The sequence below is a fragment of the Ochotona curzoniae genome, unplaced genomic scaffold, assembly GCF_017591425.1.
Source record: "Ochotona curzoniae isolate NIBS_2020 unplaced genomic scaffold, NIBS_Ocur_1.0 scaffold_4701, whole genome shotgun sequence".
NCBI lineage: Eukaryota > Metazoa > Chordata > Mammalia > Lagomorpha > Ochotonidae > Ochotona > Ochotona curzoniae.
The window spans coordinates 70,272,343-70,291,937 of NW_024467122.1; the positions used below are offsets into that span (position 1 = coordinate 70,272,343).

At 48.3% G+C, this 19,595-nt stretch overlaps 1 protein-coding gene across 1 annotated transcript; it reads right to left on the reverse strand.

Annotated features, from left to right (window-relative positions):
* Window positions 1-926: 926 nt before the first annotated feature.
* Window positions 927-19,302, reverse strand: LOC121148413 (DIS3-like exonuclease 1). Its single transcript, XM_040968458.1, has 17 exons — window positions 19,029-19,302; window positions 18,475-18,631; window positions 15,288-15,470; window positions 14,308-14,440; window positions 11,192-11,368; window positions 10,357-10,432; window positions 9,551-9,703; window positions 9,009-9,187; window positions 7,944-8,105; window positions 6,176-6,420; window positions 5,581-5,673; window positions 4,926-5,459; window positions 4,212-4,366; window positions 3,941-4,119; window positions 3,318-3,442; window positions 2,710-2,875; window positions 927-1,079 (listed from the first exon to the last, which is right to left on the reverse strand). The coding sequence occupies exons 1-17, from the start codon at window positions 19,300-19,302 to the stop codon at window positions 927-929; spliced, it is 3,144 nt and encodes a 1,047-aa protein (XP_040824392.1).
* Window positions 19,303-19,595: the final 293 nt, after the last annotated feature.

Sequence of the window (19,595 nt, forward strand, 5' to 3'; positions counted from 1 at the left end):
GAAGTGGAGCTGCTGGGATTAGAACCGGCGCCCATATAGGATCCTGGTGCATTCAAGGTGAAGACTTTAGTCACTAGGCTACTGCACCGGACCCTTCGGGCATAGTTTTTAAAGCATCCCGATAAGGGCTGGCGCCATGGCTCAATAGGCTAATTCTCCACTCTGGCATCTGACATGAGCATTGGTTCATGTCCTGGCTGCTCTCTGCCTGTGGCCTAGGTAGGCAGTTCAGGATGGCTCACAGACTTGGCACCCTACACTTGCATGGGATAGCCAGAAGAAGCTACTGGCTCCTTACTCCAGATCAGCTCAGCTTCAGCCTCTGCGGTGGTTTGGGAATAAACCAATGGATGGAAGATCTGTCTCTCCACTCTGTATATCTGCCTTTCCAACAAAAATAAATAAATCAAAGGATCCTGATGATTCCAAAGTGCAGCCTGGCTTGAGGAATACCGAATTGGTTGGTCGCCCTCCTATGCCTCAGCCTGTTGTCTCTCAACTGGGACGGATGCTGCCTGCTTCCCGCGGCTGCTGAGAATCAAGGGGTTCTGGTGTACTCGGACACTGTGAAAAGTGTGGACTCTAGCACGTGGGAGCCCTGCGCTGGGGAGGGCCTGGGAGGACGGGGCAGTTCTCTCTACCTCTACGGACCCAAGTGGAGACTACAGGGGTGGGAGTTTGTCAAGAGGAAGGCGCGTCTGCAGCCCTGTCTGCTGCCCCCTTGTGGCCATCTCTCGAAGGGCCAAAATCGAAATTGAGACCAGCAGGTTCTGCCCCCAAAGAGCCTCTTGGTCCACGGGAGAGAAAAACTGAGTGCACAGGCCTCAGAATCCAAGACATGGTGGTCTGTTACAGCAGAGGGGTTCCAGCTAGAGAAAGTGCGAATGGCAAGGTAGAATACGCATCACCAAGGGTGGTCCACAAGGCTAAGAGAAGCGCCTGCTGAGATTGCGCCTCTTGGGGTCACCTGCAGGCCATGACGTGTGAATGGGGGCGAGGGGCTGGCCAGAGGCCAGTGTCCGGAAGCCGCCGCTGTCTCCCGGTGGGTGAGCCCAGGAGTCGGATCTGTGTGACTCGCTCTACGGAAGAGAAGCAGCCAGTTTCCCTTCCAGTGTGGTGAGTCGTGTATGAGCCAGCTGGCCCTGTGCTATCTTGTCACTTTGTGCGTCCTGGGTTGCTACATTAATGATTGCTTATCTTTTTAGACAACTAGTTTCTACAGAGAAGGCATTAGCAGAACAAGGTCACCTTAATCCAATTTGGAGGTTAAGAGTTTCCCAGTTTCAGCATCTCAGCATTTCAGTCCTCAAGGCGAGGACTTTAGCCACTAGGCCATGGCGCCGGGCCTCTTATCAGCTCTTGATGCTTTTAAGATTATTTTAAATATCACCTGGTATGATATCCTAGTGGCGAAATCCTCACCCTGCATGTGCCAGGATCCTAAAACGGCACTGGTTCATGTCTCAGCTGCTCCAGTTCCCTTCCAGCTCACAGCGTATTACTTGGGAAAGTAGTTAAATGGCCCAAAACCTAGGGACCCTACACCCACGTGGGAGACCTGGAAGAGGCTTCTAGCTCCTGGCTCCAGATCAGTTCAGCTCCAGCTGTTGTGGCCACTTAGGGAGTGAACCAGTGGACAGAAGATCTTTCTGTCTCTCCTCTGTAAATCTGCCTTTCTAATAATAAAATAATTTAAAATAAAATAAGCAAAATGCCAAATGCAGGCTAGCCTGGTAAGACAAGAGGTGGATTTTGGCTCATGGTCCTAGAAGTCTGCCCTCTGGGGATGGTATTCATGCTGGCAGTGTCTTAAGGTGGCAGAAAGACCCCTGGCATGAAACAGGAACGTGAGCTACTGTTTTGTTCTTTATAGGGGCACCAGTATCCCATATGGGCGCCGGTTCTAATCCCGGCAGCTCCACTTCCCATCCAGCTCCCTGCCTGTAGCCTGGGAAAGCAGTCGAGGACGGCCCAAAGCCTTGGGACCCTGCACCTGCGTGTGGGAGACCCAGAGGAGGTTCCTGGCTCCTGGCTTCAGATGGGTTCAGCTTCAGCCGTTGTAACCACTTGTGGAGTGAATCAGCGGATGGAAGATTTCCCTCTCTGTATTTTCCAATACAAACAGATTAACCTTTTTTTAAATAAAAGATCACAAGTGCTGAAGGATCCTCTTCAGTGCTTCACAGCCTCGGGAAAGATTTGTGGACACGTGGGGAACATGCCCAACGGGGATCCAGGCGGATCTTAGAGGTGGAGGGGACCATCACCTTGACAGGCAGTTAGAGCCTAGGTCTGGCTCATCGGGGCGATGCCCATGAAGCGGAAGAAGGCTGCCGACAGAAATAATGCCCCGTGGCGTTTTATTAGATTTTATTGATTCAGTTTTTTGGAGAACCGACAGGTTCGTGAAAGGAGGCTAACCACCTGAATACAGTTTTTGTACTGACTGCACGAAGCCCTATGAGAGCCATTTGGAATTTCTTAGCCAATAAAAGCCGATGGGTTTAACACTGGTGGGTCTCTTGAGTTTTTTCCGTAGCAGTGTGTGTCTTGTGACGCCCTCTAGGTATAGTACCCGAGTAGGGCCGTGCCAGTCATTTTCCTTCACATACGTCGCTACCTGTGGCAGGGGAGAAGGGACACTGTAGTGATTAAGTAAACCACACCGTCCTTTTCCTTACAAAGGACACAGCGTACAGACGGACTCACCTGGACTTCATCAAACAGATACAAGTTGGCCAGCTTGTCATACACGGTGACATAGGTGATTTTGCGTGGGAAACGGTTCTTGTCATTGTTCCAAATGAGAACATCTTCAGGGTCACATTCTGCCATGTCTCTTGCTGGTAGATACACAGGAGCTGTAATTCCCACCCTGGATCGTGGCCAGAAATAGTGATAGTTAGAGATTGAAAGCTGTAAATTACTTGCAAACATTTGCTGTTGCAAAGGGAAACAAGTATTTTGCTAGGTGACTAAAATCCTTGGGGCACCTGCGGTACCCTCATCCCATAGGATGTGCTGGTTCCAGGCCAGCTGCTCTCTTCCTTGCTCAGACTCCCTGCCAGTGTCTGGGAAAGCAACTGATGGTATCAACTACTCGCCACCGATGTGGGGACTGCAGAGTTCCAAGCGCCTAGCCTCTGCTCCAGTCGCCGTGGCCCTTTGGGGAGCGGACATCACCGCTCTGCCGTGCATAGCAGTTTAAGAAGGACAGTCAGCTCTGCATTCACTGAGCCGTGGACATGTACTTCCATCTCCTATGTCCTCCTCTCTGGTAGGATCTCTCGCTGCCCACGGCACTAGACGAGACTTACTTTGGGAGAAACACCAGCACGCTGCCCGGGCGGATTGCGTAGACGATTGCCTTCATTTTGCCGGACAGACACTCCCTAGAGCATATGATGTGTTCAGTGGTCTGCTTTTTGCATCGTTTGGCTGACTGTAAGAAGCAACAGACGCCCGTGTCATTAGAAAAGAAAGGATTCCTGACAGTCTCAGAAGAGACTTGAGCCCCACATCCTCACAGCAGCCGCACATTTACTCAACACAGAACCTGGGAAGTTGCAAAACCTGCACTCAGTTGGCGTTCTGCTTTACTGTCCAGGATTGGTCCCTCGAGGAGTCATGGAAAGTTACATTCTTTCATAAAGGAAGCCCGTTTGTAGTTCAAGTTAGGGACGTGTCCACTGCAAAGCTGTCCTGCCAGAGTCCTAACTACTTAGTATGATTGTCAACTGGAAGTCTCCCTGGCTCTGAGAGTCGAATCTTTCTGCCATGAGGAAAGCATTGAAGGTGAGATCTCAGATTCCATGCGTGTTCTCTCTCACGTTTGGGGATGTTTGGAGTTTGTTCAGAATCCTTCCAGAATATCACAAGTATACAACGCAGCTCATGTGCTCAAGAGGCGAGGGCTAAGAGTTGTAAAACCCCTACTTACTTGTCTTTTTTCATTCAGGTATTCACATAGTTGTTGGAGATCTTCGTTGCTTAACAGATTGTCCTCCGTTTCCGTTTTCTTTTCCTTGGCAAGAGCTGCCATCAATAACCGGTGTACTACAATATCTGCGTATCTTCTTATCGGAGATGTAAAATGGGTGTATTTATCTAAAGCGAGACCTTTAAAGGGAAGCCATAAGATCGGAGTAAGCAAAAAGGCCCACTTGCTCAAGGTTATGGCTGCACACGCGGGATGCTTTTTCAGCCCTTACCGTAATGATAGAACTCCTGCTCTGAACAGGATCCGGTGGAGAAATACAGTGCACTGCCCATGGCTTGCCCAGTGAGGTGATGCAGCAGTGTCTTGAAGTAGGGGTGGTTGGGGCCCCTTACCTTTTCAAGAGAGTCCTTCAGTGTCTTGTTGGACCTGGCAGAGAACAGAGTCTTTGTTCAGTCCCCTTGCAGAGAACCCTGTGTGTCAGCAGCTACATACATTTGTCTCCTACTCATTCCAGAAGCCTAGTTGTCGGAATGTGCTGGTTAATCCTTGGGCAGCTCCCTGGGAACACATCTTGGATCACTGCATAAGGTGGTTCAGTGTGGTCTCTGCGATCATGTGGGAAATTCAGATTGAAGCTCTTGGCTTCCACCTGGGCCAATCCCAGGTCTTTGGGCCCATTTGGAGAGGAAAGCAAGGACAGAAGATCAATCTATTCTGCCTTTCAAATAAATCTTTCACCTGTGTACTCTCCAACCTTTGCTTTTTTAGATCCTGGGAACTGTGAAGGATACTGAAAGCATTTAAAAAAAAAAAAAAAGCAACAAAGAATGCAGTTTTGCTGAGTGAACAGCCAAAGAGCTCTGTCTTAACACAATTGTCATGAGGCAAACATTTTGTCTTAAGTAAACCTGCTCTTCCCAGCTCTAACTGCCGGGCATGTGGCTCAGTGGCTGGCGCCTGCACGTTTCTGTGGTGGCACACTTACCGCGTATCTATGTCACAGCCCAGTGCTTTGGTGCACGACAAGAGATCTTGAAATAAAATCTGTGGAGGAGGAGGATGACGGCGCAGCAGAGACTGATGAGGAAACTCCTTGTAGATCCTCTTGGCCACCCAGTGATTGGCCAGGAGCATCAACTCGTACACCATGTCATGGGCATCCAGCCTTAGCGCGGGGCTGATGTTGACGACTTTGTTGTTTTCGTCTAGTTTCAAGGCAACGTCCAAGTATTTCAAATTCAGGGCCCCTTGGCTGGATCGCTGGTCCCTGAAGTGGTTAGCTAGGACCCTCAGCTTTTGGAGAGCCCATGTTAACTCCTTCAGCTTGGTTTCTTTGCTTCTCTCGTCTAGGTCTTTGTCGACGAAGATGGCCTCGGCGGCACTCAAGTTCTCGTCCAGGAGATCCTGGGCCACTCCGTAGGTCAGGGTATAGGCCGAACGGATGATGGTTCTTCCATACCACACGTTCTTGATGTCATAAGAGGTCCCCTCCAACTCCCATATGACGCTTACAGCATATCTGCAAGACCAGTGACCACGGGCACATCATGACTTCTCTCCAGACTGCAGGTTCAGTGAGGGGCAAGAAGGGGCAACAGGGGCTGAGGAAGACAGTGGTCCGAGCAGGGAGAGAAGCTTACCTGTCGGCGCCTTCTCGGAGGGAGCATAAGTCCGTACTGAGGGCAGCGGGGATCATGTCATAACGCTTATGGGGCAGAAATAAAGTGTTGGCCCTGAAAACAATGCACACATGACCTTCAGCAGAGGGACGACCTGCTGAGTTTGCAGCTTCTGGGAGGGGGAAATGGCCACCTGGACCCTCCCAGTTCCCTGAGGCTGTTGCATTTGTATAAACTGCAGCAGCCTGGGATGACACAAGTATTCCCAGGTTCCCACTTTGCTAAGTGACACGCACTCTTCCAGGATCACATGAAAGGCAAATGGCTGTGAATTTCCAGCAGCAGAGGAAACGCTGGCGTGTAACGGCCCAGCAGTTCCATGGGACTGTGTATATACATTGCCATGGGAACGCTTAACCTACTTCAAGTCCATAGGAGAGAAAGCATTCTCACAAGTAAGGTCAGGCACTGTTTGTCTACAAGTGATGGAAGAGAGCTGGATTCCTTTTCTGGAAGGAATCCTCACCTTAGCACTGAGAGAAACCTCTGAAACTGGCTTAGACGCCAAGTCACAGACACACGTGACCGCCCGCCGTGGTGGCTGAAGCCACATTACCTTCTCCTGGCTTCATTATCCAGGCAGGAGTTTGGTACCACGAAGTAGCTGACGTCAGCAGTATGGATGCCGAGTTCTAGGTGGCCATTGTCCAGAATGCGCAAGGAGAGGGCATCCTCCAAGTCCTCGCAGCCCTCCGAGTCAATGGTGAACACCAGTTGGCTTCGTAGGTCTCTCCTCTCTTTTTCCTCTGTTGGGCTTACCTGCCAGGGGTGTTCTGGAGAGCTGACTGGTAACTCACTCATCTGCAGGAGAGATGCGGCCTTTCAGCAACTCCTACACCATGGGTTTCCGTCAAAATTTTTTTTGGAACACTCCCAGCATTACTGCAGGGAGGTTCACTCCCACCCCGCCCCCACCCACCGCAGTGACATCATCCACTGATCTGGTGTTGCAGCTGTGGTCCAGCACCAGGCCAGGCTCTGTTGGGAGGGAACAGGAAGGACAGCTCCCTATTCCTGACACCCTGGTGTCCTGATGGGAAATGCCGCAGCATTGTTAGGGAAGGGACTGGAGGAAGAAGTGGGAGACTTTTCAGAACACATGTACTTTATCCCAGTGATCCGTGTTTAAATGTAAAGCTTCTTTTAATTCCATTATACTGTGTGTGGGGGAGTTGGGAACAACATGTCTCAAATATTAGCTCATTGCTGGGAATGATTTGGACAGGATAGAATTAGGGCACTGTGTCCCCTCGCCTTCCCAGTTACCTGTCTCAGGCTTTCATTTGCCATCAACTAGGCTAAAAATGAAGGGAGAAGTCTAGTCCTGAAGCCTAAACCCACATTTTACTGTAATGGTTTCACTAAGCTGCCACAGCAAATCAACAAAATAATTTCCAAAGCTACTGTTAAACATGAAAATTTGATGATGTGAACTATTCTAAAGTATTTTTCTATTATAGCTCTTGTTCTGTCAGAAAATGGTCATGAAAACAACCCCATATTCTTCCTGATGGCGATGCAAACTGGTCCAGTTTCTGTGGAAAAGCCGTCTGCCAACACGTTACAAGCGATTTCAATTTTCTGTGCCCTTTGAGCCTCATGTTAAAAATTACTTTCCAAGTGAGGGAGTAAAGAACAGAAAAGGCAATGTTGATAAACATTTAGCTTTGCTACAACATTGGGAAAAAACACAAAAAACAAAAAAACAGCAAATGCCCAAAGCTTAAGCAAAACTGGGGCACAACCTACAGCAATTTACCATAACTATTAAAATGAAGCATTTTTGGCAATATGTAATGATTTCAAGTGAGAAGTCATGGAACAGAAAATAGTATGCACATGCCTTGGGTATATACAGCTGGGTATGAGGGTTTTCAATGGTCATAACATTTGGAAACAGCCAATGTGCTATGTTCACAGGGTTTTTTGTTTTCTGGAAAGGTTAGGAAAAGTGACTTTCTGACTTGTGGATCCTGGCCTTCCCGCAGTTCTGGGTTTAGTGATTGGCAGGGAGGCAATCTTTGCTGGGTCTAGGGCTGTCTACCTTCGAGTTGTAGAGTTGGATATATTGTGACTGTCAAGACATGATGCAGCTGGAAGATGTAAAGATTGAAGAGCTGTGAAGCTGCAGGGAATGAATCCTATACCACAAGCCAACTTGGGTCTGGCTCAAAAAAAAAAAGGAAAAACAGGACAAACCAGGATGCATTTTTCCCACTATCTGACTTCCCCGGAGGGTTTGACATCTTTCTTTCCTTCTGATAAGACCTTGCACAGCACCAAGAGCGTCTATCCTTAGACCCAAGGCCTCTGGGAAATCTGACCTCAGCTTCCGAGGAAGGTAGCTCGAAAATGTCATTTTCTGCCATGATGACTCTGACGGTTGCATGCAGGTCTCTGGCTTGTCCGAGGTCACGCACCACATGTCCTTCTGCATAGATGCTCTTTGAGGGCCAGCTGTCGATGTGTACCAACACCCTGTGAGACTGCACGAGAGGAGACAAAGTATGAACATAGCACTGAGGGGTTCAAAGCACCTGCAGACAGAAGTAGAACCCCAACGAGAGTGTCCAGTTTTGCAGAAAGGGCACTGTGTTGGTAGAGCCTGCAAATGACTGGCCCAGCACTTTGACGTGGGAGGTGCTCCTTCCATGCAACACCCAGGGGGGCTGGAGAAGGAAAGCCAACTGTAATTATGTTCTGATTTCTACTAGCAACACAAGGGGAAGCCCCAAGATGCAGGATCCAGGGTAAGTTTTGAAACCAAGGTCTCAGGGTGTGTCAGGGTGCAGGAGGTGCTCTCCAGAGGTGAGCGCTCTTGGGTGGAGATCCTGCTGTGAGGTAATCATGGCGGTCACAGCCCAATCACTTCCGCTGTGTCTTGCCTCTGAGAACCCACAACAAAAGACAAGGCCTGATCACCAGGAAGCTGATCTACCACCAGCTGTCATTGTCTCATTTACAGGCAGGTTGCATTGGGCAGGATGTGTATTTCCATCTTTCTTGCTATATTCTTTTATGCATCATCGATTCAGTGAGGTGCCCCTCCACTGACCCCATGGGGTACATGGCTCATAATTCCCTATTGTGCATCTGGGAGAAACTAGTTAATGTTGGCAAAGTTTAAGTATTTGGAAGTTTCTATGTTGGATTGGCGGAACAGTATATGGTCCCTCTGGCTGTCCTACATGGCTCGTTCTAGGATGGCTCTTTTCTCTGGCCCTCATTGAGTAACCTCGGTGTCCTTCACAGATAGCTCCTAACAAAACGGAACTCTGACCCATATGCCTCTGATAATTTTCAAGGGAGTTAAGAATGCTTTCTGACCCTGTGTGGAAAGCTGGTGGAGACAGAAGTAGGCCACTCCAGAGAGGTGCTATATCCTTTACCTTATAGCGTTTTACTTCTTTGGCCATTACCAAAACTTTTGGGATCCTGTAGTCCCAAGTCGGTAGAGCGACAAGTTTGGTTTCGTCGGTGCTGTCTCGAGAGGCGTATTTTATACACGACGACGTGACCGTAGCTACAAAGTCGCGCCGCTTCTTCTCAAGAATGCCCACCACAAAACCTTTTGGTAGACAAAACAGAAGAAAGGGTTAACTGGTTGGATGCCAATCATCTGCCCCTGACTGCTCTGGCAGTCAGGAACAGGAACCGTCATGTCACATTTACCTCAAGCATATCGGCATAAGTCAAGAGATCCATAACGATCATTGCACAGCATGATGCCTGTGGTGAATGTCAGTGCATCACGTGAGGTTGAAAATGCGTGACCTGTCATTTCCCTCCATGTAGCCATTCAGTAACGTCATTCATGTTACATGCAATTTTTTCTTTGTCAATTTAAATAATGATTAGTCCTGGATTGTTAAGTGGAACAACAACAACCCTCTGAGAAGCTTGGGTGCCGGAATGGCAGTCACTGGCTCACCTGTTGGCATGGGCTCTTTTTCTTTGACTATCCATCTTCTACTGCTCCTGATTATCCACTTCTCCTTAGGAAATAGCTCTACCGCTACCTTGTCTCCATGGAATGCGCGGTTCCGGGCTGTACTCCACAGAATGATGATATCCGAATCGAAATCTGTGTTTTTGGGTAGAGCAAAGGAGCCCTGTTAGTCCATGCCACAGAAGCCTGGCAAAGCTACTCTGTGCTCCAGTGAGCGCAGCATTCCCCCAGGCGCCTGTAAGGTCACACTGCTGCTTTCTCTCTACAGCTTGGGAAATTTGCCCAAATCCGCCTGCACACATGTCACCTTCAGCTTTTGAAGGCCAGTGTCCCTTTCCCCAGGCAATGACTGGAGCCCTGTCAAATCCCTTCATGATTCTACACCCGTTTGACCCAAGGGGCATCGCCTGCAGGTGCAGGGATGACATTGTGTTACCCCAGCAGCAACTGGGTGAAAGCCTCCAGGAAGCCACTGTTTTCTTTGCAGCTAGTGAAGCTGTTCCCTATCAAGGCGTTTCCCGTTTCCACTCGGTTCATTCAAGAGCTAAGAATGCTGCTCCGTTTTTATAATTTATTTGTTGCCTCCTCCTCTCCCCCATTTTACTTTTTAAAATAGAAAAGCAGTGAGGCCACTGAGGCTAGACAGAACCACACCCTACCACCCTTGGCTGCATGTTCAGCCACAACCCCTTATCAGGTGTGAGCCCCCCCCCCCCCGGCCCACACGTTCCTTTACTTCTCTGTAGTGTAGCTTTCCTTTAGTGTGGATGTGGATGTGAGGCTCTTACCTAAATCTTTGTTGTCAAGTCCCTGGTGGCGCACAAAAGCTTCATGCGACTTGCATTTGTTTACATGTAGATAGCCCTAAAACCAGAATAATAATAATGACAATAATACATCAATCTGTGCTTATTTCACCTCCAAATGCTTAACAAATGTTAGAGGGAACTACCCCTGCAAGGTTTCACATTCTCCCTTAAACATTCATCACTGAAGACTCTTTTCTTCAGAAAAAAATTCCATCCACTCCTGGCTCTGCTCATTATCTCAGAATCCACACGGTTAGGAGGCCATAAGAAAAATGCAGGTCCCCAAACTTGCTCCTAGGAATGCCAAAGACTGACTGGGATACGCTGGCCCTTCTGGGCAATTCTTGCTGGACCCAACTACACACACACACACACACACACGTGTGTCAAAGAGTTGAGCTTGAACCATTTCATCCTATTCTTTCTGGGTGTCCCGACAGCATCCGCAGTCTAATTATGGAGTGGTGGGGGGCAGGGAAATCAGAGAGGTCCTTGAGTGACAGGAAAATGGTGATGGAATTGACAAATTTCCATATCAATTTCCCAAGGTTGCCACATCTCCAGACCTTGATAGGAAAACATGGGACAAGGAGGTGTTCACAAGGCTGCCTCCACCCTCCACCACAGGGAGCCTCAGCATGGAACACAAGCCGCATCCAGGGAGGATGTCAACCAGGCAGCTGGCGCCTACAGTGTGAAGCCTCCAGGTCACCGTGGGAAGTCTGCCCTCGGGCTGCCTTGCCTGCACCCATCTGGTCTACAGCCTCAGACAGCAGATGAAAACAAACCCACAACCATTGATTGCCATCCTTACCTGGATGTATCTTCCAGATTTGACTCTGGCTTTCAATACTTCCTCTGGAAGATGTGGGAAGAACTCATAACACGGATACGCGTGTCTTTGTATCCATTCTTTAAAGGTTTTCGAATGGAGGGACTCAAAAAGTTTGTGGACCATCTTGAGATCAGGCCAGAATTTGTCCAAATATTCCTGTGTGGGACCAAGAAAGGCATGGGGAAATGAGGTTAGAACACAGATAAACACCTGTGTGGGACCAGCTGTGTGGGTGCAGTCCCTCGCTAGCACTACAGCCCACTGAATGCAAGCAGCAGGTCCTTCCAGGGCCCCATGCTGCCATCTCATTCATGCCAGAAAGTTAAGCAGGGGCCTAGGGAGGCCATGACTTAGCACTTTCCAATCTTTCTCACTTCATGTAGACCTCAGGATCCTAGAAGGCAGAGGCAATGCTTTTTTCTTCTTGTTTTTAATATGTATTTCCTTTTTTTAAAAATAAGATTTATTTATTTTTATTGCAAAGTCAGATATACAGAGAGGACGAGAGACAGAGAGGAAGATCTGTCCCATGAATCACTCCCCAAGTGACCACAACGGCTGGTGCTGTGCAGATCCGGAGCCAGGAGCCAGGAACCTCCTCCAGGTCTCCCACATGCAGGTGCAGGGTCCCAAAGCTTTGGGTCATCCTCAACTGCTTTCCCAGGCCACAAGCAAGGAGCTGGATGGGAAGTGGAGCTGCCGGGATTAGAACCGGTGCCCATATGGGATCCCAGCGCATGCAAGGCAAGGACTTTAGCCACTAGGCCACGCCGCTGGGCCCTAATGTGTATTTCTTAACTTGAAAAAGTAGGACAGTGTGAGAACTTCCATCCTCTGGTTCTACTCCCCAAATGGCCTTAACAGCCAGGCTGGACCAGGCTGAATCCAAGAGCATCTGGACGTCTCACCTGAGCAGCAGGAGCCATCCCTTGCTGCTTCCCAGGCGCATTAGCAGGGATCAGCTGGGACTCGAAACAGGCACGCCAATATTGGGTGCCAGCATCAATTGATATGTGATGGCCCAAGCCTCAATTCAGGTCCACTAGATGTGATCATGATTCCAAGTCTCTAGCACATTTCCTTATCTCAAATTGTAAAGCAAAGCCAGTGCTTATTGTCAACACCAGCATTCCTCACACTGATTTCAGAGTCGTGTTTGAAGGGCTTCGTTTCTTTCCTCGATCCTTGTAGAAGTTCTGTCTGGGTAACACTAATAATACTCCCATGCTATGGCTATTGGCCAATTATCAGGATCAAACTTCTGTTGTCATGAGACGTTCTGGAATGTCCTTTTGTCTTGGCCCTTCCATCTAACTTCATGTCCCAGAAACATTCCTGCATCTTTTTTTTTTTTCTAGCTATCCATCAATTCGATGTGACACATGAAGTTTGCTTGTGATGGCTAGGCAGAATGAAACAATCCTGTACTGCTGGACCACAAAGGCAAGTAATTCTCACAAAGAGTAGAAAAATATAATTTTTCAAGTCAACTGTCCTCTGTAGGAGTAAGACATGATATATTGCAACAGGAGTGACGAGTGGCATAGCTATCCATAACCAGTACTCCTGGAATTCTCTGGCATGCCGGAACACTCACTTTCTTACAGTAGGGTCAAGAAAATCCTGGGCATGCACTTGGGAGCCCTAGAATTCATGGCCCAATGAGGCTTTCCACAAATCCACAGCAGTCTGGAGTTTCTGCCTCAAAATATACTGTCTACGGGAGGAGCAGGATGGACCAGCTAGACAGAGGCGGTACATATTTGCTGAGCAGTAGTAGCCATTCTGTTCTTCCAAGACACCCAAGGGAGAGGACCAACTATGTTCCTGCAACCAACCCAGACTGTCCCTGGTTATGCCACGCCCAGCCTTTAAATATCACCTCAACCTCCTTCATTTATCCCCCTTTCCCCCCATAAACAATCACAAGTGGGGCAAACTAAAGAACAGCTGAAAAAAAAACAGATTAGCCTTCCAAATGATATTGCTTTTAAGCATGCGTGCAGAGAAAATTATTTTGGGGGGCAGGTGGACTGTATTGTGGTACAGCACATTAAACCCACCCCCTGCATTAATATTAAAAAAACAAAAGAAACAAACAGAAACCCCCACCGCTGCCTGCAATGCTGGCATTCCATATTGGGGCACAGGTTGGAGTCCTTGCTGCTTGGTTTCCATCCCAGCTCCCTGCTAATGTGCCTGAAAATCAGAAGATGGTCCAAGTCCTTGGGCCTCTGCCACCCATGTAGTTCCATGAACCTGGGTTTGACTAGCCAAGCCCAAGCCATTGTACTATTTTGGGGTGACAGTCTCCTTTTTTTCCTGTTAAAGATTTATTATTATTGGAAAGGCAGATTCACAGAGAGGAGAGACAGAAAGATCTTGCGACCACTGGTTCACACCCCAAGTATGAACGGCCAGAGCTAAGACCATTTGAAGCCAGGAGTCAGGAGCTTCTTTCAGGTCTTGCACTTGGGTGCAGGGTCCCAAGGCTTTGGGCCACCCTACTGCTTCCCCAGGCCAGAAGCAGGGAAGCAGGGAGCAGGAAGGGAAGTGGAGCAGCCAGGACATGAATTGGCGCCTATATGGGATCCCAGTGCACAAGGCAAGGATTTAGCCATTGAGCCATCACGCTGGGCCTTACCTCTCAATCTTTAAAGAAAAGAAACAAAACAAAACAAAACAAAACAAAAAACACCACCAAAAATCTAGAGGCAGGATAGTAAAATTTCCAGAGGTAGACTGTGTGTGTGTTCTAACCCTACCATTTTCTACTGTGTTCTTGGACAAGTTTCCTCACCAATAAGGACAGGATAAAGACCTGGTAGATTGTCCAAAGAATTAAATTCAAACAGAGTATGCCTGTTCTAAGTGTTGAATATTAACTTCAGGTAGATCCAGGTCCAACTGCTTGCTATCTCGGATGCCATCAGTAAGAATCGTGCTATAATACTGTTATGATTGATGTTTTTGTTCCATCAGCAAGAATGCATTCTGAGCAGATCTTGAATGCTGTGGGTGTTTCTGTGTTGCCAAAGGGATTTAGAGATGCAGGGGCAATCCTTGAGGAAATACACTCAGGTTAATATGCATACCTTGAAGTTCATCACTAGCACGCCTTCTGCTTTGTTCTCATATTCAAAAACTGCGTGTTCATGCGTCACCATGACGATGGGCATCTTTTTCTGGCAGTGGTGATAATACCATACAGCTGCGGCGTAGATGTTCCTGGAAAACACAGACCCGTGAACCCTCCAGTTCACACTAAGTTTCAACCTGTCATTCCAGACCAACCAATCATTCCTTTACTCATTCCACAAATACTTCAGAGCATCTATTATCACTAAGCCATGAGCGAATAAGAATGCCATTTCAAAAAAGCCCGGTGCCAAGCCACAGGAAGTGCCAGGAAGCCATCTCTTGGAGAGCTCAGAGAACAGAGCCTGGGTCTGGGAACAGAAGACCGGCTAACGTCTTCAAGAAGTGCCGGCCACAGACAATCCCCCTACTGCAGGCCTTGGAAGGTGCTTCCACAGCCTCCCAACGGCCGTGCCATAGCACTGGCTGGGCCTTGGGTGTCCTTCTCCCCTGCCCTGGCTCAGCAGACACCCCCCACTTCCAAGTGCTTGCATTGGGTTCTGCTCTATGGGTGGGCTTACATCAAGGTACTGCCCTCTCTCAAGCAGTTGTCAGAATTAATCTGCCAGTTCTATTTAGTTGTCTTCCACCGCAGCCCCCCCCCAAAAAAAACACTTAAAAGCAGGAGCCCTAGTTCTCTGCATCCCCACCCCCAAACACTGTCCTTTGCCCTCTGGATCTCTGGCAAAATCCTGCTTTGCAATTAGGGTTTGGGCAAATTTCCTCTGGGTACCTCCATGCCCCTCGTTTCCATTTTTTTATGACACATCAATTACATATTCACGTGATCTAGCTAAAACGTTGGCCTGTTGAGCTGTTTTGTACTAATCATGGTTCCCTAAGACTCTTGGTCTGCCTTTGCACGCCATCGGAATCAACTTCCACACAGTCAGCGTAAACCATGAGCAAGAGAAAGCCACCTGGAGTGGTGCCATACCTAGTGCTCCACCTAGCGTCGTACTCATTAATATCGAGGCTGCGTCTAAGTCTCCATGAAATGTCACCTGATTTCTCTTCTGATTCTTTATGTGGGATGTAGCAATGCTGTTGATATTCATTGGCAAATAAGATGCAATCGTGGTTGGCTTCCCTTATCACGTCAGACAGTGGCAGGTATAATCTGTGACATAGGAGAGATAAAAAAAAAAGTCAAAGAGATAAAAATCAAAGAGATAAAAAAAGTCCCAGCCCTCCTGCTGGGACTTGCCAAGGACAGCAAGAGGGAACACTTTCTCTGGGCCTTAGGGTGTCTCACACCAGGGCGCTGCTGCTGCTCACTGCCACCTGCTCTGCAGGGGTCCCGGGAATTATCCTGCAGAGACTTTCGATGCTATTCTCTCCTGACCCACCTAGCCTCTTTCAAGCTGAGGGGAGCACTCTGTATCTCACCTTGTTTTAGAAATGCTGCAAGGCACAAATATTTTACTTTTAGCTGACTGCCCTAGGAAACGATGAGTGAAGCAAATTTAGGCATTAGGGATTTATCTGTGTATTTTATTTATGCAGCAACATGGCGGACATCAACGAGAGCCAGCCTCATCCATCACTGGGAGTTCTCCAAGTTGAAAGTTTTTTTCTCATTGACAGATAATCCCAGGTCTGCCAGGTCAAGCCACAAATCAATGGGCAAGTCTCCCAATTTCTAAGGTGCCTCTTTTTTTCTCTCTCTCTCTTTTTTTAAATATTTATTTTCTTTTTATTGGAAAGTCTGATTTATAGAAAGGAAGAGAGACAGATCTTCCATTCGTTGATTCACTCCCCAAGTGGCTGCGACAGCCAGAGCTGCGCTGATCCAAAGCCAGTTTCTCCCACATGGGTGCAGGGTCCCAAGGCTTTGGGGAGTCCTTAACTACTTTCCCAGGCCACAGGCAGGGAGCTGGATGGGAACTGGGCCGACAGGACATGAACCGGCTCCCATATGGGGTCCTGGTGTGTGCAAGGTGAGGCTATGGCTGCTGGGCTACCATGCCAGACCGTCTAAGGTGCTTTAATACTGCTGGTTATATAACATTACAGAAACCCTGTTTTACCATGAAGGGCATCACTGTCGTGGTGCTGTGGTACAGCGGGGTGCTGGTTCAAGCTGCCTGCTCAGCTTCCCTATCCAGCTCCCTGTTGGGGTTCTAACTCTCCTATTGGGACTCTTGCCTTTCCAATCAATAGTTACAGAGCAGGCAGGGAGAGTGCCAAGTGGAACAGTTACAGTGAAAGAAAATGAAATAGTTCAAAGGATCTTGATGGTTGGAAAAGACAAATGTAAAAGTAGGTAGGTTTTGCCGCAGTTCGACAACACTTACTGCCATGTGGCAAAGCATACAATCACTCATTTCAGTGAGGTTTAAGAGATGGGATATCCAACTCGAATTCTAATTACATGCAGCCTCAAAGCCCATCTTCCTCCACGTCCAAAGAAGCATACTACCCTATCACCACATTGCATGCTTCACGTGTCAGCTACCTGTCTGCCAGACAAAACAGTGCTAGTGTGGGCTCATGGTTCTAATCTCCTAGGATGCCCAGACAGTCTCATCATATTTATCTGCTCATCTGCATTAACAGTGAGCTGGAACCTGCATGCGTGGAGTCTGTAAGGAGCATCCCAGCCTTCCCAATGGGTTTCAGAAATTGCAATCCAAGCATAAGTTTTGGGATTCCAACCTGGCATTCTGCTGTGAGACTCAGAAAGACTGCCCCAGTCTGATTTCTTGTATCAAGCCCCAACAGGCCACCAGGTTTGTGGTGAGAGGAAGTGAGACACTAGGCCTGCTTCCCCAAGGCCTAAGTGTTTGCCCGGGGGACAGTCAGAGGTTTGTCACAAGGGCCTTTTCCTAACTGCTCGTGTCTTGCTTCTGCATTTAGTGTATTGAGACACAGGCGCTGGAAAATCAATCATTTTCCATCAACTTTCTCTTTTCTCAAAATGTTCAAGGGAAAAGGCATTTAAGAGTCTGGGAATGTCCTTTGAACTGTGTTTTAAATCATCTTTAATATCAAAGATATTTTAGAAAGCAGAAGTTGAGGGCCCGGCGCCATGGCCTAGTGGCTAAAGTCCTCATCTTAAACGTACCAGGATCCCATCTGGGCACTGGTTCTAAACCTGGCAATCCTGCTTCCAATCCAGCTCCCTGTCTGTGGCCTGGGAAAGCAGTCGAGCACGGCCTGAAGCCTTGGGACCCTGCGCCCTAATGGGAAACCCGGAAGAGCTTCTGGCTTTGGATTGGCGCAGCACCGACCATTGTGGTCACCTGGGGAGTGAATCAACGGATGGAAGATCTTCCTTTCTGTCTCTCCTCCTCTTTGCTCTCTATATATCTGACTTTACAATAAAAACAAATAAATCTTAAAAAAAAATAAAACAAGTTGAAAAGGCTCCTAGTTGTTAGCAGTTGGAATGTATAAAAGCAAATTGATTTTAGTAGCTGAAATTGAAATGACACTTGGAGCAGGGGCAAAACCTGGATATGAATAAACATCTCTTTTTGTGTCTGAAAATCAACTTCACATTTTCAAATATTCTATCTGGAAAAACCTATAGCTAATGCACATTAAAAAAACCTGAGCACATCTTGAAAGCATAATTTATCATTTTCACATGTTTAAAAAATGAAACATTTCAAAGAATGAATAAGCAGTCTCTGCTTATGAAGCAACTTGGGGCATTAAGAGGTTGAATATGCAATTTCAAATGTTCAATCTATGCAACCTCGAGTCCTATCTTCCCCCTGTTAAATGAAGCATTTTTGGGAATTTTTAAAAGATGGACAACTATTCTGCATTTAGGTGGAAGGTAAGTATTGTAGACAGGTTCAATTAGAAAGCCTTTCATATGAAACACGATTACTAGTAAGCCATTACAAACAAAACAATGGATCCTTCTGGAAGCAGTATTATCTAAGAATTATGAGATTGTCTTTGATTGGATTAAGGCTTAAGGGAAGGCAGTGAGCCTGTTAAAAAGGCCTATAGCATCTTAAATGTCCACATCCTGGGGACAGTGCAGTTTATTGAACTGATACGGGTTAGCTGGTGAAATTTCGTTAGCAAAGTCCTTTTTGGCCAAATAGTTCCGGTTCCCTCTCCAAGACACTTTGTCCATGCAAGAAACCAATAAATATGGAACATACGTTGTCTGGCAGCTCGAAGAATGGAGATGCTTCCACAACGTCTGCGTGAAAACGATCCCCTTCAGGCACCGCGACTCAAAAATTTTCCAGTAGTCTTCGACAATCTTCCAGTCTGGGAACATGTAATGCGTGTAGTCTGCGGGCAACAGCTTTCCCTCTAAACGTAAATCAGGGAAGATTAGAGAACGTGGTTACCCCCAACTCCTTAGCATGTCCAGGACCCGGAGCCCCAGAGTGCCAAAATCAACTTCCAAAAGAACCTGTGAACAAGACAAGTCGTCTTGGATCACGGACAAAGTCCAGCGGAACTCGGTGCCTTTGAAGTTGTGATGGGCGCGAGCCCCACATGCATGCCACGCTCTTTGAGGGGGGTTGGCTCCTGGCCCAGCCTCTGCAGATTCTGCAGGACCTGGCTGAGCTCCCTCACTGGGTGGCGCCTCCCCGCCGGCCTGGCCCGCGCAGGTCTGGCTGAGCTGTCAGACCCGGCCGGTCTGCTGCCACCTGCCTCCCAGGTCCGCGGGGCCCGCCCGGGTGCTGGCGCCCTGCTCACTCACCATTCCGGCACTCGGAGGGCCGGGAGCAGAGCGCGCTGTTGCAGGGCACGCACGGTAGCAGGTACGTTTCCTCCACGTAGTCTGTATCCAGAAAACAATCGTAAGCCGGAAACGTTTTCCCGCGTTCATTGTTGCTGGGGGCTTCCTTCTCGACAAAGGCGAAGTCATCATCCAAAGTGCTGTCCTCTTCGGACCAAGAATCCTCCGAAAGGTTCTCATCGTTGGGGTCGAAGGCCTGTGGCCCGGGGTTGAAGCGGTCTCCTCTGGAGCTCATCGTGTAGTTGTGTCCGGGTCTCCAAGAGGGAAAGTGGCAGGCCGCTGGAGAGTCCGGTCTAGACCCGAAGCTGAAAGTCCTCTCCAGAAGGTGAAGGAGCAGGTAGCAGGCAGCTGGCGTCCAGGTTGGAAGCTCTGCCAAAAGTGCCCTGCACGAGTGACGGGGCAAGTAGCAAACAGTTCTTTTATACCTGTGGAGAAAGGTTTAATGCAACTGAATGGGATTATTAGTGATCTACACCCCTGGGTGGGAATAGGGCAGGTCAAAATTGCTCAGGATTCTGGAAATCAGTG

What these genes read in the sequence shown, in the direction of transcription:
- LOC121148413 (XM_040968458.1), bottom strand. Translation starts at nt 19,302, where the DNA reads ATGAGCTCCAGAGGAGACCGCTTCAACCCCGGGCCACAGGCCTTCGAC. An exon ending in ACTTGACAACAAAGATTTAG is followed by an intron (nt 9,704 to 10,356) that starts GTAAGAGCCTCA and finishes CCAAAAACACAG; the next exon opens with ATTTCGATTCGGATATCATC. An exon ending in ATCTGTTTGATGAAGTCCAG is followed by an intron (nt 1,080 to 2,709) that starts GTGAGTCCGTCT and finishes TCTCTTCCGTAG; the next exon opens with AGCGAGTCACACAGATCCGA.